The sequence below is a fragment of the Rhinopithecus roxellana genome, chromosome 8, assembly GCF_007565055.1.
Source record: "Rhinopithecus roxellana isolate Shanxi Qingling chromosome 8, ASM756505v1, whole genome shotgun sequence".
In the NCBI taxonomy this organism is placed as follows: Eukaryota; Metazoa; Chordata; class Mammalia; order Primates; family Cercopithecidae; genus Rhinopithecus; species Rhinopithecus roxellana.
This window is the reverse complement of record NC_044556.1, coordinates 42,938,498-42,962,089: the sequence shown is the minus strand read 5'-3', so window position 1 is coordinate 42,962,089 and position 23,592 is coordinate 42,938,498. Positions and strand designations below refer to the sequence as shown.

At 44.2% G+C, this 23,592-nt stretch overlaps 1 protein-coding gene and 1 non-coding gene across 15 annotated transcripts in view; both read left to right on the top strand.

The window, feature by feature from the left end:
* Window positions 1-23,592, top strand: part of UBAP2L (ubiquitin associated protein 2 like) — a 55,646-nt gene that overhangs the window by 24,929 nt on the left and 7,125 nt on the right. For 12 of the 14 annotated variants that reach the window (XM_010364706.2, XM_030936736.1, XM_010364705.2 and 9 more), the window contains exons 10-24: window positions 1,585-1,670; window positions 4,817-4,988; window positions 7,972-8,170; window positions 9,900-10,177; window positions 10,343-10,515; window positions 13,140-13,329; window positions 14,075-14,129; window positions 14,390-14,564; window positions 14,927-14,999; window positions 16,317-16,512; window positions 16,596-16,684; window positions 18,242-18,295; window positions 19,220-19,301; window positions 20,172-20,389; window positions 20,872-20,977. In XM_010364706.2, the coding sequence (XP_010363008.1) occupies window positions 1,585-1,670; window positions 4,817-4,988; window positions 7,972-8,170; window positions 9,900-10,177; window positions 10,343-10,515; window positions 13,140-13,329; window positions 14,075-14,129; window positions 14,390-14,564; window positions 14,927-14,999; window positions 16,317-16,512; window positions 16,596-16,684; window positions 18,242-18,295; window positions 19,220-19,301; window positions 20,172-20,389; window positions 20,872-20,977 (2,146 nt within the window). Of the gene's footprint in view, window positions 1-1,584; window positions 1,671-4,816; window positions 4,989-7,971; window positions 8,171-9,899; window positions 10,178-10,342; window positions 10,516-13,139; window positions 13,330-14,074; window positions 14,130-14,389; window positions 14,565-14,926; window positions 15,000-16,316; window positions 16,513-16,595; window positions 16,685-18,241; window positions 18,296-19,219; window positions 19,302-20,171; window positions 20,390-20,871; window positions 20,978-22,361; window positions 22,764-23,592 lie in introns of those variants that run through there. The other 2 variants (XM_010364708.1, XM_010364707.1) reach the window with 1 other exon arrangement.
* On the top strand, window positions 18,999-19,134 carry LOC115899446. Its single transcript, XR_004059151.1, has one exon. It is a non-coding gene; the product is annotated as a small nucleolar RNA SNORA58 (small nucleolar RNA).

Below are 23,592 nucleotides of genomic sequence, written 5' to 3'. Positions count from 1 at the left end.
TGGGTATGTTTCTACCCCTCAAAATTCACCCTTAAGATTCTGACCCAAAACTTTTACATCCAAAATAGTGTTCTGAGCCAGAACATTTCACATATGTTATATGAAGGAGACTGGGCATGAACAGGACTCTGTGGAACCACACTATGGAAAGGGCAAGTGCACTTGTGTAAGTCCAATATCTGATTGTCGGATTTATCCCAGGAAGAGATTGGTGGTTGGGTAGGGCACCAGAAGTGGAATTAGACAGGTAGTGCATTGAGTAATAGCTGTTGGTGGTACATGACTACTTGGTGCATTTAAGTATTTCCTTTAAGGTCCTGTAATGGATTGGCAGTGGATACAAAGCTAGTGTTGTGGTACCAAATCCTCAAACTTGTAATCTGGTTGACTCTGGAACCCTTGTATTTATTTGAAGCCCAACTGTATAATTGTGATTGAGATAAATATCTGTCAAGCTATCTGCCAGCTTGACTCAACTTGGAAACCTCATAGATGGGTGGCACGTAAACAAGCTCTGTGAATTCATTTGAATACTACCTGAATAAGAATTTTGCTGATTCCTGGTCACAGTCAAGCTTTTGCTATGAATTGTGGTTTTCATTGATCGTGGATCAACTCTTGTTTTAACATTTTTAATCTGTGTACTTTTCTATACTTTCGCATAGTTAGGCAAGACAGCTTTTGTGATAAGAGGAAATGACGTGAAGACTGTTTTGGTTGCCAGTTCTGGGTTTTTTAAATTTCAGAGGCATCAGCATCACAGGGTGATTATTTTCTATTGTATAATCAACGAACTAGACTGCTTTGTGAAAATGGGCAAATTATGTTCCTTTCTGAGATTTGGCTTGTCTGCTTAAGCAACTTTCAGAGAATGATACATGGTGTTGGGTATTGAGGGGAGAGTGGATTCTCTGTGCTTTAGCGATTTTAATCAAGAAATAAAACCGAAACCCAAATCAACTTTTGAATAGTAGGAAAAGTTAATCCCTGCATTTGCTTACCTAAGTTTGATGCCTTAATAGTGGAAAGACTAGATGTCACAAAGTCAAATATTAAGGTGAAAATAACATCTAGTTAAAACGATCTCCGAAAAAAACCTTAATTCACCCGCACTTGGGCCCTTACTGCTCAAAAGCCAAAAATGAACTTCTTTTATTTATTTCTTCATCTTGGTTATGATCTTTCTTTGGGAGGGGTGGGGCTGTGAAGGGAGTAGTAGAATACAAGTGTGCTTTGGGTAGACGTGGGAATTGGGAACTGTAATGGGAAAATATAGAGGGATTTTCTTTCTTTCTTTTTTTTTTTTTTTTTTAATGTCTAGCATCCCTGTAAGTTCAGTATGCATATGATCATGTGACTCCACTATATTTTATTGGGTTCCTTGGTTCTACTCTTTCTTTGGCTAAAACCATTGAGGATATATTGAACGGCTTGAAAGTCAATCCATTCAGGATTCCTCAGGGTAGATAGTTTTCTCTTTATAGGGCTTTCACTTTTTCTTGATGTTTAATTCCCCTTACCTATGCCAAGTTTCTGACTGTAGCATCCCTGACACCAAGAGTGACTAATCCCTCTGTTTTCCAGCTTTCTGAGACCAAGATCTTCACTGCCTCTAACGTGTCTTCAGTGCCTCTGCCTGCGGAGAATGTGACAATCACTGCTGGTCAGAGGCAAGTGTGCAGTAAAATTTATTACTATTTCTTTAAACGTATCTGCTAACTGTAAGGAGGAGTGGCAGTGGCCTTTATAAACTCCCATGGTGCCGGGCGCGGTGGCTCAAGCCTGTAATCCCAGCACTTTGGGAGGCTGAGACGGGCGGATCACGAGGTCAGGAGATCGAGACCATCCTGGCTAACACGGTGAAACCCCGTCTCTACTAAAAATACAAAAAACTAGCCGGGCGAGGTGGCGGGCGCCTGTGGTCCCAGCTACTCGGAGGCTGAGGCAGGAGAATGGCGTAAACCCGGGAGGCGGAGCTTGCAGTGAGCTGAGATCCGGCCACTGCACTCCAGCCTGGGAGACAGAGCCAGACTCCGTCTCAAAAAAAAAAAAAAATAAAAATAAACTCCCATGGTGTCAGTAATAATAAATAACCAAATTACCTTACATTCCTCTTAAGTTGATGGAGAGACTTCCTCTGCCTCCTGGGCTCAAGCAATTCTCCTGCCTCAGTCTCCCGAGTAGCTGAGATTATAGACATGTGCCACCACGCCTGGCTAATTTTTGTATTTTTAGTAGAGATGGTGTTTCACCATGTTGACCAGGCTGGTCTCGAACTCCTGACCTCAGGTAATCTGCCCACCTCTGCCTCCCAAAGTGGCTGGGATTACAGGCGTGAGCCACCATGCCCGGCCAGTTGATGGAGAGACTTCTAAGACTTAGTACTAGTTAATCTACTGAATGGAAGTTTATATGTTACAATTTTAAAGTTGATTCTCCCCACAAATAGCACTTTAATTACAAAGATCAGCCTTTCATATCACCAGCACTGAGTATGTAACTTGTCTTGAAGTAAGTCAGGGAAGGAAGAGCCAAAAGTGGAAATGTTTTCATTTATTTCTGAATTTTTTAGAACCGTTCAGTAGTTTCTTCTCCTGTTCTCTGAGCCCACTGACTATAATGGTCGCTTTTTCCTTTGGATCAGCAGGATCCAGCTAATAAACGTTTTTAGAATTTGAATCTCTAGGGATCAGTGGTAGGTGATACACTCTTCAGGGAATATTTTTAATTCCCTGGAAACTTCTTGGATTTTTTCTAGACCTGGGCCTGATAGCTCAAAAATTCAGTTCGAGATTACCCAGAGTTAGTACAGACCCCACAAGTTGAAGGCTCAGTTCCACAAGACTGCCTCAGCTTCAGAGGTTCTGCCAGCCAGCTACAAATTTGGAGGTTCCCATCACTCCCTTATCAAGTTTGATGACTCACTGGAATGACTCTGAACTCAGGAGTTTTACTTGCCATTACTGTTTTGTTTTTGTTTTTGAGATGGAGTCTTGCTTTGTCACCCAGGCTGGAGTGCAGTGGCGTGATCTTGGCTCACTGCAACCTTAACCTCCTGGGTTCAAGCCATTCTTCTGCCTCAGCCTCCCAAGTAGCTGGGATTACAGGCATGCACCACTATGCCCAGCTAATTTTTCATTTTTAGTAGAGGCAGCGTTTCACCATATTGGCCAGCCTGACCTCTGGTGATCCACCCACCTCTGCCTCCCAAGGTGCTGGGATTACAGGTGTGAGCCACCACACCTGGCCCATTACTGGTTTATTGTAAAGGTACAACTCAGAAACAGCCAAGTAGAAGAAATGCACAGGGCAAGGTATGAATGCGTGTGTGGGTGGGGCACACACACCTTCCTTGTCTTCTGCAGGTATCCTGAAGCTCTCCAAATCTTATTGTGTTGAGTTTTATTACCTAGGCATGATTGATTAAATCAGTGGCCATTGGTGATTGGAATTAATAGCCACCTCCCCTATACCCCTGGAATTTGGTGGGATTGGGAGGGGCTTCTGAAATTTCCAACCCTCTTACTTGGTCTTTCTCTTTTTGAGACAGTCTTACTCTGTTGCCCAGGCTGGAGTGCAGTGGCACATTCTTGGCTCACTGCAACGTTTGCCTCCCAGGTTCAAGCGATTCTCCTGCCTCAGCCTCCTGAGTAGCTGGGATAATAGGCACCCACCACCACACCTGGCTAATTTTTGTATTTTTAGTAGGGTTTTACCATGTTGGCCAGGCCAGTCTGAAACTCCTGACTTCAACTAATCCGTCTGCCTCGGCCTCCCAAAGTGCTGGGATTACAGGTGTGAGCCACCGTGCCCAGCCTTATCTGGTCTTTCTAGGACCAGCCCTCATCCTGAAGCTATCTGGGGCCACACCCTGGGCTACCTCATTAGCGTAAATTCAGGTGTGGTTGAAAGAAGTGTGTTATGAATAACAAAGGACACTATCACTTAGGAAATTCTAAATGTTTTAGGAGCTCTGTGCCAGGAACAAGGCAACGCTCAAGTATATATTATACCGCAGGTAACTTTTGAAATTTTATGAAAATTGCAGGAAAAAATATCTTCCAAACTTCCCCTTTTCTAAAGCCATTTGAATATTGCAGTGTTCTGGTATATGATTTTCTATTTTAGGAATTGGTAATGACAGGTATTCAGTATAAAAATCATGGATAAGTACTTCTAAGTTTTGGCTCAGTTATTGAGCTGCCGCGTTAAAACTAGCATTTGAGGCCAGACGCGGTGGCTCATACCTGTAATCCCAGCACTTTGGGAGGCCAAGGTGGGCGGATCACGAGGTCAGGAGATTGAGACCATCCTGGCTAATGCAGTGAAACCCCCATCTCTACTAAAAATAAAATAAAATAAAAAATTAGCCAGGCATGGTGGCGGGTGTCTGTAGTCCCAGCTATAGGCTGAGGCCAGAGAATGGCGTGAACCTGGGAGGCGGAGCTTTCAGTGAGCCGAGTGCCACTGCACTCCAGCCACTGCACTCCATCCCCTGCACTCCAGCCTGGGTGACAGAGGGAGACTCTGTCTCAAAAAAAAAAAAAACTAACATTTGATATTTCATTAAATTAATAACTTAAAAAATTAATCATGATTATTGGCAACATCAGTGAAATTCAGCTATATACTATAGTAGTTCTTATGCATCAGTTATTTTGGGAAATTAAGCATTTCAAGGCTTTGCGTTTGAGCCCTAAAAGGGCTAGAAGAAGCCCTAGCAAGTGGCTTCATTTTGATCTAATCTGATTTGAGTGTTGGGGAATGTTAGCATGTTCAGTCGTTATTCATCAAGATCCCTTCCCTTCCCCGCTAGAATTGACCTTGCTGTTCTGCTGGGGAAGACACCATCTACAATGGAGAATGATTCATCTAATCTGGATCCGTCTCAGGCTCCTTCTCTGGCCCAGCCTCTGGTGTTCAGTAATTCGAAGCAGGCTGCCATATCACAGCCTGCTTCAGGGAACACATTTTCTCATCACAGTATGGTGAGTAGGAAACATGGTTTGTCCTAATCAAACCTTCCTGCTAATCCTAGCACACATACGCGGTTCTTTCCAAAGATAGTCAGGTTTTTGGTAGGTGAAGCATCTTCTTTGTTTTCTTAAGCAGACTTGGATGTAGAGATGTTTGAGTTGGGTAATAGGGGATAGCTCTAAGAGAGGACTTATTTCTGGACAGACTGAATATTCTTACAAGAATAAGTTAACATCATTTATTAACTACTCATTGTGCTGAATGAATACCATTTGCCATTACTCTTGAGAGAAAATCAATGACATAAACTTGTCAATACATTTTAATGCTTTTGCAGCCCTTATTAAACTCTGATGGGAGATTGTAGCAGTTCCCCATTTCTTGATGGGGCAGAATTGTCTTCTATATTTACTTAAACCAGGAATTTGTAGACAAGGCCTCTAGAAATCTGTGGTCTTCCATTTCTGCCACTTACTAGCTGTGTCTCCATTTCTACGTAAATGGGGATAAAAGCGCTAGTCCTTTCCGTCTCCCTAAAGGTGGCTATACAAGTGTGGTTTCAGTAGTGGTATTATAAATAACTTAGAACATTTATGGCACACTACTTGTTGACTCAGAGCATTTAAAACATTCAAGGTTATTAACTACATCAAAGGAATCATTTAAACTACACAAAGATGCTGCAAGTATCAGTTTTCTCATAGTCAGTGAGTCCTAAGAAGTACTGCTTTTTCTTTTTTTCTCTTTTTCTCTCCTGTCTGTTTATTTTTTGATGGAGGGATACTAAAGTTGTAAGAGGTAAGCAGACCGTGTGTGCATATAATTTTATTTTTCCAGTTAGAGTAATTAGTTTAACTAGAAAACTGCCAAGCTAGCTACTAATTCAGAACTCCGTCAGTTTTTTTTTGTTTGTTTTTTTTTTTTGTTGAGACGGAGTCTCTCTCTGTCGCCCAGGCTGGAGTGCAGTGGCCGGATCTCAGCTCACTGCAAGCTCCGCCTCCCAGGTTTACGCCATTCTCCTGCCTCAGCCTCCCGAGTAGCTGGGACTACAGGCGCCCGCCACCTCGCCCGGCTAGTTTTTTGTATTTTTAGTAGAGACGGGGTTTCACCGAGTTAGCCAGGATGGTCTCGATCTCCTGACCTCGTGATCCGCCCGTCTCGGCCTCCCAAAGTGCTGGGATTACAGGCTTGAGCCACCACGCCCGGCCTCGGTCAGTTTTTAACTGTTGTCTTAAAATGTTTTTTGTGTGTGTTAACTTAGTAATTTGGTGGTCAGTGTCCTGCCACAGCTGAAAGGTAACAGGTGAGAAGAGGTGGGAGGAGAACGGAAATGAAGAGAAGTGTTGGGATTAAGTAGAAAAAGAGGAAAGAAAATAGCACCAAGATTGTAAGAAGGTGTAATGAAGATCAAGAAATAACTACCAACCCTTAAGATAAATGACTGGAAAATGTGATTATGTGATCTATGTCTCTTAATTGTTAATTGCCCTCTTAATGTCTGGAATTGTGAAAATATACAACGAAATCAGACTTTTGATATCAAAAAGACGTTTCAACTGGGGACAGTGGCACGCTCTTGTAGTCTCAGCTACTCTGGAGGCTAAAGTGGGAGGATTGCTTGAGACTAGGAGTTCAAGACTAGAGTGAACTATGAGCTCATCACTGTACTGCAGCCTGGGTGACAGAATGAAACCCTTTCTCTAAAAAACATTGTTATTTATTTATTTAGAGACAGAGTTTCACTCTTGTTGCCTAGGCTGGAGTGCAGTGGCGCGATCTCGGCTCACCCAACCTCCGCCTCCTGGGTTCAAGCAATTCTCCCGCCTCAGCCTCCTGAGTAGCTGGGGTTGCAGGCGCCTGCCACCACGCTCGGCTAATTTTGTATTTTTAGTAGAGACAGGGTTTCACCATGTTGGTCAGGCTGGTTTCAAACTCCTGACCTGAGGTGATCCGCCCACCTCAGCCTCCCAAAGTGCTGGGATTGCAGGCGTGAGCCACCGCATTCGGCACAGTGATTACCCTTTAGAACTTGTATGTACATGGAGAAAACAATCAAATCATACTGACTCGTTACTTGATTGTCTAGTGTAGAAGTTGGGATGCCCTTTAACTTTTCCTTTTTGCCTCTGTGCTAGTTATTAGCAGCATCGAGATGAGGCTCCACTTAGTTGTTGTTTCTTTTGAGTTTTTTTAATGAGAAGGGCAAGGACCTTAATGGCTAAAGTAAAATCTTACATTATGTTTATGTTAATTTTATTGGTTGATTTAAAAATTTTCGGCCGGGTGCGGTGGCTCATGCCTGTAATCCCAGCACTTTGGGAGGTCGATGCTGGTGGATCACGAGGTCAGGAGATGGAGACCATCCTGGCTAACACAGTGAAACCCCGTCCCTACTAAAAATACAAAAAAATTAGCCGGGTGTGGTGGCCCGTGCCTGTAGTCTCAGCTACTCAGGAGGCTAAGGCAGGAGAATGGCGTGAACCCGGGAGGCGGAGCTTGCAGTCAGCTGAGATAGCGCCACTTCTCTCCAACCTGGGCAACAGAGTGAGACTCCGTCTCAAAAAAAAAAAAAAAATTCTCCAGTCAGCAGCATTTTATCCCTGAGAAGCAGGAATGAGGAGGTAATGATGATATAAAACTTATATAAAGTTTTAATGGCTCTCTTTTTTGAGTGATGACTATGTGCCATGCATGTATTAAGTGCTTTAATTTATTTAATCCTCATACAGCTTTACTTCTATTCCTATTTCCAGATGAGGAAAGTGAGGCAAAGAGAGATTAAAAAATAATTTTTCCAAGCTTACATAGCCAGGATTTCAATCTAAGACAGTCTGACTCTAGGTCCTATACTCTAGTGGACTACGCTGTATACCCAGTATGACAGTATTCTTTACTTGCTTGATCTATACTGGCGCTCTGTCTGGATAAGTCTTTATGAGTAGCTGAACAAGGTTACTGGCTGTAGGTTTCTCTCATCTCTTTATTGATCTACAGGTGAGCATGTTAGGGAAAGGATTTGGTGATGTCGGTGAAGCTAAAGGCGGCAGTACTACGGGCTCCCAGTTCTTGGAGCAATTCAAGACTGCCCAAGCCCTGGCTCAGTTGGCAGCTCAGCATTCTCAGTCTGGAAGCACCACCACCTCCTCTTGGGACATGGGCTCAACGACACAATCCCCATCACTGGTGCAGTATGGTGAGAAGATGGAAAGTGACTTGAATCTTTAAAGCATTGGAGCATTATTGTCAAGAGGCTAGCAGGGGGAGGGGGTGGAGAATGTGTCCTGAAGTGAAGAAAAGGGGCAGCTAGTTGATTACCTTCCTACATGTATTTCCCCCAATCAAATAAGGTGAATTCAGAAAGTTGGGGAATAATAAAATTTGAGGCTATATATTTCTCATCAGATTTAGAGGCTGGGCATGGTAGCTTACACCTGTAATCTTAGCACTTTGGGAGGCTGAAGTGGGAGGACAGCCTGAGCCTAAGAGTTCAAGAACAGCCTGAGCAACATATCAATACTCCATTTCTTAAAAAATTGTTTTCAATTAGCTGAGCGTGGTGGTGTGCACCTGTGGTCCCAGCTCCTAGGGAGGCTGAGGCAGGAGAATTGCCTGAGCCCAGGAGGTTGAGGTTGCAGTGAGCTGTGTTTGCACCACTGTACATTAGCCTGGGCTGCAGAGCTAGTGTGTAGCTAGCTTTTCTCAAAAAAAAAAAAAAAAAAAAAAAAAAAAAAAAAAAAAAAAAAAAAATTTTAACCATATACGTATTTGCAGTCTTCTGTTGATTGGGGTTTTAATTATTATTCTCCTTAGATTTATCTTCAGTGTTTGAAAATAACATATTGCCTTTAGGTTCATAGACTTCGCCATCTTAAGACCTTATACAGTAAGTCTTCACTTAATGTCATTGATAGGTTCTTGGAAACTGCAACTTTTTGTGAAACATAAGACAAAGTCTCGTTCTGTCATCCAGGCCGGAGTACAGTGGCACTATCTTGGCTCACTGCAGCCTCATCTTCCTGGGCTCAAGCAATCCTCCCACCTGAGCCTCCTGAGTAGCTGGGACCTCAGGCTTATACCACCGTGCCTGGCTAATTTTTTATTTTTTCTGGAGGTGGGTTTTCACCATGTTGCCCAGGTGTGTCTCGAACTCTTGGGCTCAAACAATCTGCTGGTCTTGGCCTCCCAAAGTGGTGGGATTGCAGGCATGAGCCACTGCGCCTGGCCATTTTTTTTTTTTCTTCTCATCAACATTATAATGAAATCATGTTGAAGGAAAATGTTATTCAAAGATATGCCATGCATTGTTTTTGCTTAAAGCCAGTTTCCAAGCACCTATGGATGATGTTAAATGAGAACTTGCAGTACTTTAAACTTGGACAATTTGTGCATTCCTGTCTACACAGGCTGGGTAATGGTGTTAATTTAATTAGGCTTTATTTAAGGATGGATGTAGGCCAGGTGTGGCAGCTCATGCCTGTAATCCCAGCACTTTGAGAAGCCGAGGCGGATGGATCACTTGAGGTCAGGAGTTTGAGACCAGCCTGGCCAACATGATGAAATCCCGTGTCTACCAAAAACACAAAAATTAACCAGGCATGGTGGCACGCACCTGTAGTCCCAGCTACTCTGAGACAAGAGAATCGCTTGAACCCAGGAGGTGGATGTTGCAGTGAGCTGAGATTGCCCCATTGCATATTGCATTCCAGCCCGGGTGACAGAGCAAGACTCCATCTCAAAAAAAAAAAAAAAAAAGTAATCCAGTGATTGTCACCTATAGAAATGAGATTAAGCCCCAAAAGAGGGCCTGCTTATATGCGTTTCTGATTTTTACAGTCCTCACTCATGGTGCTAGTGCAGGATAATAGCATTTCCTTGAGATTCATCAGCATCTCTGGCTTCATATTCTGGGTTTCCTCTTGCAGATTTGAAGAACCCAAGTGATTCAACAGTGCACAGCCCCTTTACAAAGCGCCAGGCTTTTACCCCGTCTTCAACCATGATGGAGGTGTTCCTTCAGGAGAAGTCACCTGCAGTGGCTACCTCCACAGCTGCACCTCCACCTCCATCTTCTCCTCTGCCAAGCAAATCCACGTCGGCTCCACAGATGTCGCCTGGATCTTCAGACAACCAGTCCTCTAGCCCTCAGCCGGCTCAGCAGAAACTGAAACAGCAGAAGAAAAAAGCCTCCTTGACTTCTAAGGTACTTAAACTTTTAGGTAGATAACATCTTATGGCAAGGGGTGTGGGCTTGAGAATTGAGATTAAAAAGGTAAGTTTGGAAATTTAAAGGGGAAGGTTTTTTTTAGTCTTTAGTAAGGTTGTATTAAAGCCATTACTTTCTCTTCTCCTTCACCTTTCTCTATAGATTCCTGCTCTGGCTGTGGAGATGCCTGGCTCAGCAGATATCTCAGGGCTAAACCTGCAGTTTGGGGCATTGCAGTTTGGGTCAGAGCCTGTCCTTTCTGATTATGAGTCCACCCCCACCACGAGCGCCTCTTCAAGCCAGGCTCCAAGTAGCCTGTATACCAGCACGGCCAGGTAGAGGAAACATTAGCCATAAGACCTCTCTTATTTACCTTTTACTACTTTTTTAATCTGCGGGTAGTTTTTAGAACTCTGGAGAGGCCAAGCCTCTCTGCATGACTGAGGGGGAAAGTAGTCAATCATAGCATTTTGAGTGCTTTAAAATATTATTATTAGGGTTATCTGTAACTAAACAGGTAGAAATATGCCCCCTAGGGGCTGGATGTGATGGCTCACACCTATAATCCCAGCACTTTGGGTGGCCAAGGCAGGAGGATTACTTGAGGCCAGGAGTTCAAGACCAGCCTGGGCAATATAATGAGTCCCTGTCTCTACGAATTTTTTTTTTAAACACAGAGTGTCACTCTGTTGCCTAGGCTGGAGTGCAGTGGCATGATTTCGGCTCACTGCAACCTCCGCCACCCGGGTTCAAACGATTCTCCTGCCTCAGCCTCCTGAGTAGCTGGGATTACAGGTGCCCACCACCATAACCAGCAAATTTTTGTATTTTTTAGTAGAGATGCGGTTTTACCATGTTGGCCAGGCTGGTCTAGAACTCATGACCTCAAGTGATCCACCCACCTCGGGCCCCCCCCCCCCCCCCACAAATGCTGGGATTACAGGCATGAGCAACCATGCCCCCAATGTTTTTTGGTTTTTGGTTTTTTTTTTTTTTTTTTTTTTTTTTTTTTTTTTTTTTTTTTTTTGAGATGGAGTTTTGCTTTGTTGCCAGGCTGGAGTGCAATGGCGTGATGTCGGCTGACTGCAACCTCTGCCTCCCGGATTCAAGCAATTCTCCTGCCTCAACTTCCTAAGTAGCTGAGATTACTGGCATGTGCCACCACGCCTGGCTAATTTTTGTATTCTTAGTAGAGACAGGGTTTCACCATCTTGGCCAGGCTGGTCTTGAACTCCTGACCTCGGGTGATCTGCCCGCCTCGGCCTCCCAAAGTGCTGGGATTACAGTCATGAGCCACCGTGCCTGGCTCAGAGTTTTGCTCTTGTTGCCCAGGCTGGAGTGCATTGGCGCATTCTCTGCTCACTGCAACCTCCGTCTCCCAGGTTTAAGCAATTCTCCTGCCTCAGCCTTCCTAGTAGCTGGAATTACAGGCATGAGCCAGCATGCCCGGCGAATTTTGTATTTTTAGTAGAGACGGGGTTTCACCATGTTAGTCAGGCCAGTCTTGAACTCCTGACCTGAGGTGATCCGCCCACCTTGGCCTCCAAAGGTGCTGGGGTTACAGGCATGAGCCACCACTCCCGGCCCAAATCTTATATGGTTCTTGAGGGAGCCTAGAATTCAGAATTCTCTAAAATGAGTGTGAAGAAAAGATGGTTTTTCCTGTGCTTAGGGTCCATGAATGTGTAGAAGGGGCCAAGAGTAATGTATCCTGTATACTGACATTTAGCCACTTTTTCTTTTTTATTTTGAGACAGAGTCTTGCTCTTGTCACCCAGGCTGGAGTGCAATGGCACTATCTCAGATCACTGCAACCTCTGCCTCCCAGGCTCAAGCGATTCTCCTGCCTCAGCCTCCTGAATAGCTGGGATTATGGGCACCCACCACTATGCCTGGCTGTTCTTTGTATTTTTAGTAGAGACGGGGTTTTGCCATGTTGGCCAGGCTGGTCTTGATCTCCTGACCTTGTGATCCGCCCACCTTGGCTTCCCAAAGTTCTGGCATTACAGGCTTGAGACACAGCTTCCGGATCCACTTTTTCTTATAACAGCAGAATGGGCCTGGCACGGTGGCTCACGCCTGTAATCCCTGCACTTTGGGAGGCCGAGACGGGCAGATCACGAGGTCAGGAGATCGAGACCATCCTAGCTAACACGGTGAAACCCCGTCTCTACTAAAAATACAAAAAACTAGCTGGGCGTAATGGGCCTGTAGTCCCAGCTACTCAGGAGGCTGAGGCAGGAGAAGGGCGAGAACCCGGGAGGCGGAGCTTGCAGTGAGCCGAGATCGCGCCACCACACTCCAACCTGGGCGACTGAGCAAGACTCCGTCTCAAAAATAAAAAAACAAAACAAAACAGCAGAATGTAGGGGGGAGCCAAGGGACTTTTTTCTTCCTTGAAGACTTGAAGATGTTTTTAAGATTTTTTTTTATTTATTTTTTGTTTGTTTTTTTAAAACGGAGTCTTGTGCTGTCACCCAGGCTGGACTGCAGTGGCACTATCTTGGCTCTCTGCAAGCTCCGCCTCCTGGGTTCCTGCCAGTCTCCTGCCTCAGACTCCCAAGTAGCTGGGACTACAGGTGCCCGCCACCACGCCCGGCTAATTTTTTTGTATTTTTAATAGAGACGGGGTTTCACTGTGTTAGCTGGGATGGTCTCGATCTCCTGACCTCGTCATCTGCCCGCCTCGGCCTCCTAAAGTGCTGGGATTACAGGCGTGAGCCACCGTGCCCGGCCTAGGTGTTTTTAAGATTAATTCTTAATTTAGATCTCTGGCACTATAGAAGGTAGGGATTCCTAGTGTTATCAGGAGAAAATTTTGATAGATTCTTTTACTTGTTGCTGAAAAATTTCTTGATTCAAATCAAGTTGTTCCACTAGTAGATCTCCACAATTTCCTTAGTATCAGTAGATCTGCTCTATTTTGTTTCTCTGAGATTTTTTTCTTCATTATTTACAGTGAATCTTCCTCTACAATTTCATCTAACCAGAGTCAGGAGTCTGGTTATCAGAGCGGCCCAATTCAGTCGACAACCTATACCTCCCAAAATAATGCTCAGGGCCCTCTTTATGAACAGAGATCCACACAGACTCGGCGGTACCCCAGCTCCATCTCTTCATCACCCCAAAAGGACCTGACTCAGGCAAAGGTAGTGGCTTCATGAACCCCTGGGAATTGGTTAGGAGAATTGTGGGCAAAAATTCCTTAAATGTTAGTGTTTTACTTTTCAGCAAATGGTGCAAAGAAACTTTGGAAGTAGTGATTGAGAATTTGAAAAAGGCACACATCTGTGATTAGTGAATTAAAAGTTCTTATCAGCAAACCTGGAGACTGATGAGTCAGGAAAACATTCTCTTTGTACAAAAAATTCATTGTCACTAGTAGAATCAGTCTCAAGTGCCTGTCCTGTCTTCTGGGAAGATGTGATTACCAGATTTCTGGGTGCATGTCAGTAGACCTCACCTTGCTATGTCCTGGCATGGTGAGGGAGACAGCATATGCCAGAGGTGATGTTGAGTGACTGTCAGATGATGCCAGTGGAATAGGTGGTATGACTGAACTGTTGTACTCATCCTTCCCCAAAAATCACTGAATGTGGACTTTGGGCCTTTCCTCTAACTGTTTTAGGTTTGGGGTGTCTTCAGCAATTTGTAGGGTTTCCTTCTTTTGCTTTTGGTCACACAGTGTTGGTATATCTCAGTTTTGTTGTTTAATTTTTGTTGCTATTTTGGTTTTTTGGACAGTCTGCATTGTATTAATATTAATCCTTTTGGTTAATTTATATAGAGTTTCTCCTAAAGATTTGTTGACCAAAATAAAGCTGAATCAGTGCTGACTTGCCTCATTCACATGAGTTTGTCTGTTTCTTGCTCTTCTGTTTTTTTTTTTACCAGAATGGCTTCAGTTCTGTGCAGGCCACGCAGTTACAGACCACACAATCTGTTGAAGGTGAGTGTTCTTCAGGCTTTTCCCCTCTTACGTTCCTGGTTTTCTATCTTAAAATGGTGATAATCCATTAGTTCCCTTCATTGGACAAATGAGACCCATGCTGTGTAATTCTCAGCATTAAAGAAAAAAGATTCGACGTAATACAGTCCACTGTTAAATAACTCATTCTCTTGTTTTTGGAACAGCCTTGGACTGTAGTCATCTCTTATAGACATTCCCTTTTTTCTGATAAGTGGACTTCCTTCTTTCTATGTTTCTAGGTGCTACCGGCTCTGCAGTGAAATCTGATTCACCTTCCACTTCTAGCATCCCCCCTCTCAATGAAACGGTATCTGCAGCTTCCTTACTGACGACAACCAATCAGCATTCATCCTCCTTGGGTGGCTTGAGCCACAGTGAGGAGATTCCAAATACTACCACCACACAACACAGCAGGTGATTTGGGGTGAGGATGGAGGTTGGGGTTGGTGAATAGCAGTTAACAGAGCTCTCTGGTTCTTTCTTATTCCCTTGACCTGGCAGAGACCACATTAGCCCTGCTTTTGTGGTAAGTGGGTGACCTGAGAACTGTGGGAAGTGAAGACAGAGGAGGCTTGTTTTAATTTTCCCCTTTCAACGTCTACTTTTGCTTTAACTGCTGACTACCCCTGGCTGGGCATTGTGCTTAACATATATATGATCTCAGACCTCCTTGGTGTCTCATATTATATCTTATTTCCTTGTTATGTTCTTGACTGAAGCTCTGGGTCAGGTAAGTATAGCACTGTGGCTGATGGCAACCTCTTTTATTCTGACAGCACGTTATCTACACAGCAGAATACCCTTTCATCATCAACATCTTCTGGGCGCACTTCGACATCCACTCTTTTGGTAAGTGTGATGCAGAGAGGGATGTGTGGTTTTCTTACACTTAGAACTTTCCAACCCTAAGATTGTCCCAAGAGAGAATTATTGAAAATTTCTTCATGAGATGGCAAAATAATTGATTTGAGGTTGCAGGAAAACGAGTAAAGGGATGTTAGGAAGCCAAGAGAGGCAGAACAATCCCTAAACATTGAGCTCTGGGCCATTCCTAAAAGCCCTGAAAGTGACTTTCTGACTTTTTTCCCCTACTGAATATATAGTTGGGCTTTGTATACTTTAATAAATTCTGGAAGAACATACCTTTCTAACTGGTAGAGCTGTTCTCTTTTCTTGGTCTTGGGTATGCCAAACATGAGTTCTGAAAAGAATCAGTGCAAGGCTGGACATTTTTGTGAAGGTAGATGCCAGGTGAGAGCTTTTGGTCCAAGATCAATTTTGTTGTTTCGATTTGTAACAACTATTAATAGAATTAAGCTGAGCCTGTAAAGGGAAGGACCCATTTTGGACAAAAGTGTCAGATTTGCCAGAAGCCTGGGGAGGTATGAGGGCTAAGGTTCCTTTAGGAGTCTCTGTTCAAATACAGAGTTTCAGGTTTAAAGTCAGAATTGTGGCCAGGTGCAGTGGCTCACCTCTGTAATCCCAACACATTGGGAGGCCAAGGCAGGAGGATTGCTTGAGCCCAGGAGTTTGAGACCAACCTGAGCAATATAGTGAGACCTCATCCCCACAAAAATTTTTTGAAGGTTGGCCAAGCATGGTGGTACACTCATAGAGTCCTAGCTACTCGGGTGGCTAAAGTGGGAGGATTGTTTGAGCTCAGGAAGCCAAGGTTGTGGTGAGCCAATATTGCACCACTGCACCCCAGCCTGGGCAACAGATGGGACCCTGTCTCAAAAAAAAAAAAAAGTAAAATCAGAATTTTTGCTTGCTCCTAGTCCACAAACTGGTCTCAACTAGTAAAGAAAAGTTGGGGAGAGAAAGCTGTGATGTATTTTTTACATCTCAACTCTCTCTGTTCCTTTATGAACCAATGTTAGTCTCTGGGGAATCTGTCTCCATTTGCGTTATTGTCTTTCTGAACAGGATGATGATGTGCAGTGAGTGTGTTACCATTCTTGCCAGATGAGTCTTGAGGAATATGTAGCTGGAGATTATTTCTAACTACTTTAGCAGGGTGTACTTTGGTACCTTGCCTACTTGGTCTCTTTAATTAGGAAGTTGACATAATAATATATTCAGCAGGAGGGATTGTCTTATCTTATTTTTCCTGACCTATGACGCTGATCTCTTTTCTTCTCTCTTCCACTGCTCCCCCTTTTGAAGCACACAAGTGTGGAGAGTGAGGCGAATCTCCATTCTTCCTCCAGCACTTTTTCCACCACATCCAGCACAGTCTCTGCACCTCCCCCAGTGGTCAGTGTCTCCTCCAGTCTCAATAGTGGCAGTAGCCTGGGCCTCAGCCTAGGCAGCAACTCCACTGTCACAGCCTCGACTCGAAGCTCAGTTGCTACGACTTCAGGTAGCCTAGCGTAAGCAGATGGCATTCCTCTGGGATGGAGGGGGTAATTGTGTGATGGGATAAAAATATAATTTCTCTTTTAGGAAAAGCTCCTCCCAACCTCCCTCCTGGGGTCCCGCCGTTGTTGCCTAATCCGTATATTATGGCTCCAGGGCTGTTACATGCCTACCCGGTAAGTGGGACTAAAGGATCTTCTTCAAAAGGTGAGGATGCTGTGGCTGCTCTTTTTATAGCTCTGGCTTCAGATGGACCCCTGTGAATACCAAAACTTGCACATACTCAAGCCCTGCAGTTGGCTCTGTGGAATCCATGTATATGGGTTTTGCATTCTATAAATGTGACTGTATTTTTGATCTGTGTGTCTGGTTGGAAAAGATTCAGGTATAAACAGCATGCAGTTCAAACCTGTGTTAAGGGTCAACTGTAATTAAAATATAAAATAAATGAGGAATTGCCACATGTAATCAAACTGGTTTTTAATCTTTGCAGTTTTGGAAAAAGTACTAATGGACTAAACTGAGGCCAACCCATCTATTGTGTGTCTGCTCTGGTTTATGGTGCACACATGTATGCATGTGTGTGTGTGTACAATATGTATGTATATGTGTGATGAGAATATCTGCCCTGTTTGAAACACAACTTCTGGGCCTCAGAAGCCAAAGGCCAGAATGTTCATCTGGAATCCTTTTTAGTGTCTTAGATAATTATGACTATTATTTTATTTTTTGAGACAGATCTTGCTCTTTTACCCAGGCCAGAGTGCAGTGAAACAATCATAGCTAGCTCACTGCAGTCTTGAACTCCTGGGCTCAAGCAGTCCTCTCACCTCAGACTCCCCAAGTAGCTAAGACTACAGATGTGCATCCCCATGCCTGGCTAAGTTTGAAAAATTTTTTTTAGAGACAGGGTCTTCCTATGTTGCCTAGGCTGGTCTCAAAATCCCGGGCTCAGGGGGTCCTCCTGCCTCAGCCTCTCAAAGAACTGGGGTTATATATAGGCCTGAGCCACTACTCCTGGCCCCAAGAATTATTTTCTCTGATTTGATTAAATCCGTAACTCTTGAGTGTGTTTGCTGGTCTGGCCTGGTTAGAGGAAAGTTTCCTGACTCAATCTGGGACTTTGAGAATAAGTGGGTGGCTGATATTAGTAGTAGCTTTTTGCCCTAGTGTATCTTCTGTGACCTTCAAGTATTTCTTAGCTATTAAGATGAAGGGTATATGAAAAAGTTTTAAAAGATACCTGTTCCTGCCCTCAGAGACAAAGTCTAGATAAATATCATACTGCTGACACATCCAAATAACACAGTTACACATTTTTAATGTGTAGTCACTACCTTAAAACCCTGAAATTGGAGAAAAGTAAAATATTCTTTCTGGAGGAGATTATTTTTAAGCCAGATTTTGAAGAGTATAAGAGACAGAGACTTGTAGAATAGAGAGTAAAACTGGTTGTTCGTGTATATTTTGTGTCTACTCTATTGGTATCAAGAAGCCAGCCTACTAGAATCAGTAGTATTTAGCTCAAGGAAAGCTTCAAGACCTTTCATGAATCTTTTAATCTCTTTGTACTTTACTGCTTTTTACTTAAATAAAATTGAAGGAAATAATCTGTGTCGTGTTCTAACCCAGAATGAGGATGAATATTCTGTTGAATTAGCTTGTCTCTTGGCTCCTTAGTTTGCTAACATCATGACCAGTTCCTGTTATTGCTATATATCTGTATCTTTCAGCCACAAGTATATGGTTATGATGACTTACAGATGCTTCAGACAAGATTTCCATTGGTGAGTATGTGGGATAGAGCTTTGGAAAATAAAGTAGTCTTAAAATTAGTGTTGGGAGAATTACCTCAGTCACAGACATAGCTCTTTCCCATCCCAGCCCTCCATACACTCTGATCTAAGGCATATTAGAATATAGGGATTTGGAGGAGGGTTTCCAACAGAAGATAACTTTTTTTTTTTTTTTTAAGACAGAGTCTCACTCTGTCTCTCAAGCTGGAGTGCAGTGGCGTCATCTCGGCTCATTGCAACCTCTGCCACCTGGGTCAAAGCAATTGTCTGCCTCAGCCTCCCGAGTAGCTGGGATTAAAGGTGCCCGCCACCACCCCTGGCTGATTTTTTGTTTGTATTTTTAGTAGAGATGGGGTTTCGCCATCTTTGCCAGGCTGGTCTTGAGTTCCTGACCTTGTGATCCACCTGCCTCTGCCTCCCTAAGTGCTGAGCTTACAGGCGTGAGCCGCCACACCCAGCCTTTTTTCTTCTTTTTTTAAATCAGAGTTGTGGCATCTTAGTAAATACCATTTAACCTAATCTATAGCCCAGTAAAGTACTCTGGAGCACTCAGGGTGCTTTTTGTTTGTCCCAGTCACTTTAAATTACAGAATGATCTGTTTTCTCAGTAGAATAAGCTTGGTATAAACTGATAGGGATGACACCTAAAGTGCTGAAAATATTGGTCCTTGTGGACTTTGACATATTCTCAAGTGGGCATACCCTTAGACCTTGCCTGACTGTGCTCATGGCCAGGCAAGGGGGACAGTGTATACAAGAGTAATGTGGAGTTTGTGCTAACTCTAGCCAGCTTAATTAGTGACTGGATAAATTGCACAACTCTCACATTCTTCTGTTTTTTCCTCTGTGGAAATAATACTCATGCTGGGGAATGAGTGACATTGAATCTCTGCTCTTTTTTTCCCTCTTTTCTAGGATTACTACAGCATCCCATTTCCCACACCCACTACTCCGCTGACTGGGAGGGATGGTAGCCTGGCCAGCAACCCTTATTCTGGTAGGATTGGGATGGGACTAAATAAATAAAAAGGGAGATAGTGTTGGGATTGATGGCAGAAACCTGATTGGTAGCAAGAAGGAATGTGATAAATCAAGATTGGTAGATTCAAAATCCTGCTAAAGTTGGGCATGTCGTGGCTTTTCCTATTCATCCCACTTTCTGTTGTCTCCCTGTGATTTCTAGATGATATCTTAGACAGGCATGGTAGCACATACCTGTAGTCTCGGCTACTTGGGAGGCCAAGGTGGGAGAATTGCTTGAGCCCAGGAGTTCAAGACCAGCCTGGGCAACATAGCAAGACCTCATCTCCCAAAAAAGTGATATCTTGACTTAGTTTCAAGCCATTTGCTAGCTTTTTCCAGGAAGTACAGTGGTCGATGTGGTCTTCTCTGCTCATCTCTGCCCCTTTATGCTACTCACAGTGGCAATCTCACTGCCTTGCTATGTCTGGGGGCCTTCTTTTACCTGACCTATCATTGTCCTCATTGACTTATCATTTTCCCTGATCCATCATTGTCTTTCAAGTCCAGCATGGGGTATTCCCCATGGAGGAGAAGAGGGGAGGGAAGAAGGGGGAAGATGAAAGAGAACACAAGTGGGCAGAGAAATTGTACAGGTGCCTTATTCCAAGAGCCTGTCCCTGCCATAGCATTGCACAGTTATTCAACACTAGTCCTTGGCTTACAGCAACTGTGCTCAGTATATGCTGAGCAACACTAATTGGAGCCACTCAGAAATGTAATTCAAGGAATTGAACTTTAATAGTCTTTGAACAGGATCTCCTGGAATCATGTGAAACCAGAAGAGGTAATTCTGCATTGGTATTGGGGTGAAAGAGGCAGGTACATTTAGCCTCTCCTGTCACAGGTGACCTCACAAAGTTCGGCCGTGGGGATGCCTCCTCCCCAGCCCCGGCCACAACCTTGGCCCAACCCCAACAGAACCAGACGCAGACTCACCATACCACGCAGCAGACATTCCTGAACCCGGCGCTGCCTCCTGGCTACAGTTACACCAGCCTGCCATACTATACAGGGGTCCCGGGCCTCCCCAGCACCTTCCAGTATGGGCCTGCTGTGTTCCCTGTGAGTACCTGGCTTTGGTCACTCCTTGTGGTGAAGGATCCTAGCCCTGGACACTATTCTAGCTGCTTTTAAGGATCAATGACTTCAATAATGGATGAGGAGGAACAGTTTCCACCTCTGGCCTGTTTTTGGCCTGGTGCAGGGTGATGGGGGAATGGGGCTGGAATTGGTGGAATTAGGATAGGGATTCCCTAGTCTTAGAATTTGCCAAAGGGAGAATATGATACCATACAGCTTTGCTTCACTCAGATTCATTCATTCCCTGCTGCCATTGTCCCTTTTTCTTCCTCCAAACTACCATTTCTTGACTTCATTAGTAGATTCTAGAACGATTAGTAAGGAACTAATTGCACTAAGCAAGCTGTGGTCAACCTGCATCAGGATAGGTAGCCATCTGAATGTCCAGTACCTGGAGCAGGACAAGTGGGACAGATGGTATCCTGCTGCCACGTCACTGCAAGTCTGGCCTTTTTGCTCTTTAGGTGGCTCCTACCTCTTCCAAGCAGCATGGTGTGAATGTCAGTGTGAATGCATCGGCCACCCCTTTCCAACAGCCGAGTGGATATGGGTCTCATGGATACAACACTGGTAAGCTGACCTTGTCCCTGGCTCAGTGGTATCTGTGGGGTGTTACTAGGTAAATTTCAGGGAGGAAGACTTGGTGCTTAAGAAAATGGGGTTGGTGAGGGTGTACCGCTGCCCCAGGTATGATTGTTAATACTTGGCTGACGTGGGTATCTGTGGGAGCAGCACCAGCAGAGGAGCTTGATACTAGGACATGTGTCCAGTCTTTGTGACGGGAATGCCCAAGAGTATGTGTTGGCTTTTAGAATATGTTGGTTGGCCAAAAGTGTGGGTGGAAGTAGGGCAAGGAGCCCCAAGATTTTGCTGAAATGTCAGTGGAGGCAAGTGTTGATAATATGTATGGCACTGATAATACAAAAGGGGGTATATTCACTGAGTAGTAGCATTAAGTGGGTTCATAGCTAGCAGACTACGATAAGTTTGGCTTAAATCACTTTGTAGCACTACTTTTATGTGTCCTTTTTTATTCCCTAGCTAGAAGAACTAAACCGTGGAGGAAAAGGAGTAGGCGTGACTATTACTCAATAAAGTGGGAACTGTACTGGGAGAGTTGGGCCTTTAGGTTCCTTCATTTGTATGGCTGGTCTCTTTGCAAAGTCCGTTTACATACGTGATGGCAGGAGGGAATTGTAGGAATCCTCTGGATGGGTACTTACCTAAAAGATACTCAGCCTCTCCCTTGCTTCCATACCTGACATCTGTGCTCTTCTGGAGGACAGGGAGCGAGAAGAAATCTTTGAATAGTATAATTGTACTTTTTCAGTGACTTGTAGATGAATAGGGGAGGAGCAGGTTTCTGTGATTGCTTGGGATTGGGGATGGGGGTTGTCCTTCAAAGCTATCAGCTCAGTTACAGTTTCATGGTGATTTGGATAGAGCAGCATGTGTTCTTCACCCTTATGTGGGCTCTGGGTGGGTCAGTTGCCCACAGTTTTCAATACTTGGGAAGAGCACAGAAGGCAGTAAGCACTAGGAACTGATAGCCAGGTGGAGCTTTGAACTGTGCTTTATGGGTCATCAGTTAAACAAATCCTGAGAAGCTCCATTGAGATTTAATACATAGACTCCTTGTGGCCACCCCTCTTATCGAGCAAGGTCCACCCTAAATCTTGGTGGGGAGGATTGTAAGCTTTTTGACTTGGAGTGGTGGCCCCGTTCTGAGGACATTAGGTTGAAGTCTTAGTTGGACCAGGTTTACAAATTTTAAGAGGTAGGTGATTGATAATATAAGAGAATTGGCATACCTGATTCTAGAAATCCCAGCTTCTTGCCTCCCTTCAGAATTCAGAAACGTATTATATCAGCCCTTGAGAACCCCCAGTTCCCAACCCCACAAAGGGCTTTTGTCATTCCATTCATTTATTTTTATGTATTTGATTCCTTTTAGGAAGAAAATATCCACCCCCTTACAAGCATTTCTGGACGGCTGAGAGCTAATTTGGCCCAAGGCTGGGGGCTATGTTTTGTGTGTGTGTATAAATTTGCACTGAAGTCTTGTTTCAGAAACCAGACCACTGAGGAGAGCCTGCTGAGCTGAGGCCATGGCCTGCGTGGCTTGGGGAAATGAGTTGGTGGATACCTTCTGGGCTTTTGAACTTGCCCCTCCCCCATTTCCCTCTCCCCCATGTGTCTGACCCTGTCTTACCCATTTCAAGTTCAAGCGGTGCAGCACCTTCGAAGCATCAATGCACACACCTGCTGTTGCTTTTGATTTCTGGAAGGCATGTAGTTTCAACTTGTAACAAAAATATTTGTAGTCTTCAATAAACTGTGGTATTTCTTTAGCTAACTCTGGCGTTCTTTCCGTGCATGTCTTTCTGGACACTAGGAACCAATGCTGTGCTATAAATGAAGGGTGGAGGGTGGCCTTTTTAATCAAACCCCAGCATAGCCAAAGAACTATTAATTTTTCAGTATGGTGGTTTTATGAAGGTGGGGGGAGGGGAAATAGCCTCAGTTTCCTGCCTGTTGATTGGTTGGTAAAGGAAATTATTTGTAGAAATCCCCGATTCTCCATGCTTATGTTGCTTCATTTTTCCATTTAGATCTTTCCTTTGCCTCTTACATAAGCAGTGGGGGAAAGGACAAAAAAGTTTGGAGTGTCATGTCATGGTGAAAGGCAAAAGAGATAGTGTTCAGAGCTGTTAGGGAAGTATCTTCCAAGGCTTAATTCCCACATCTATCTGGTTCCTAAAGGCCAAGTGGCTCAGATCTGATAAAGTCATTAGTGATCAGCTAGTTGATGACTCAGGCTCTGTGGAGACTGCTATCCTGGAACATTGTTCTTAGTCCCTTGATGGCTTTTCAGAAATAATTGGATTATCAGTTTTGCATTTGCGGGTATAAGCTAAGGATGTGTGGGAGCGGTTTGGTCAGACATCTCCTTGACTGTGGAAATTCTAATTCCCTCCCAGTCCAGCTAGCATACATTAGCCCTTTGTTTATACAGTTAATGTGGACAGTGAGATCACCACCCTGGGTTAATTAGAAACCAAAGTATTCAGCTTTCCTTGTATTTGTTCCCAGCCCTTTGGAGTAATTTTGTTCTGTGGAGTGTGACCACCTTTCCCAGGGGCTGCCATGGTGGGAGAGAGAGATTCATGTTTCTCTGCCCTGCT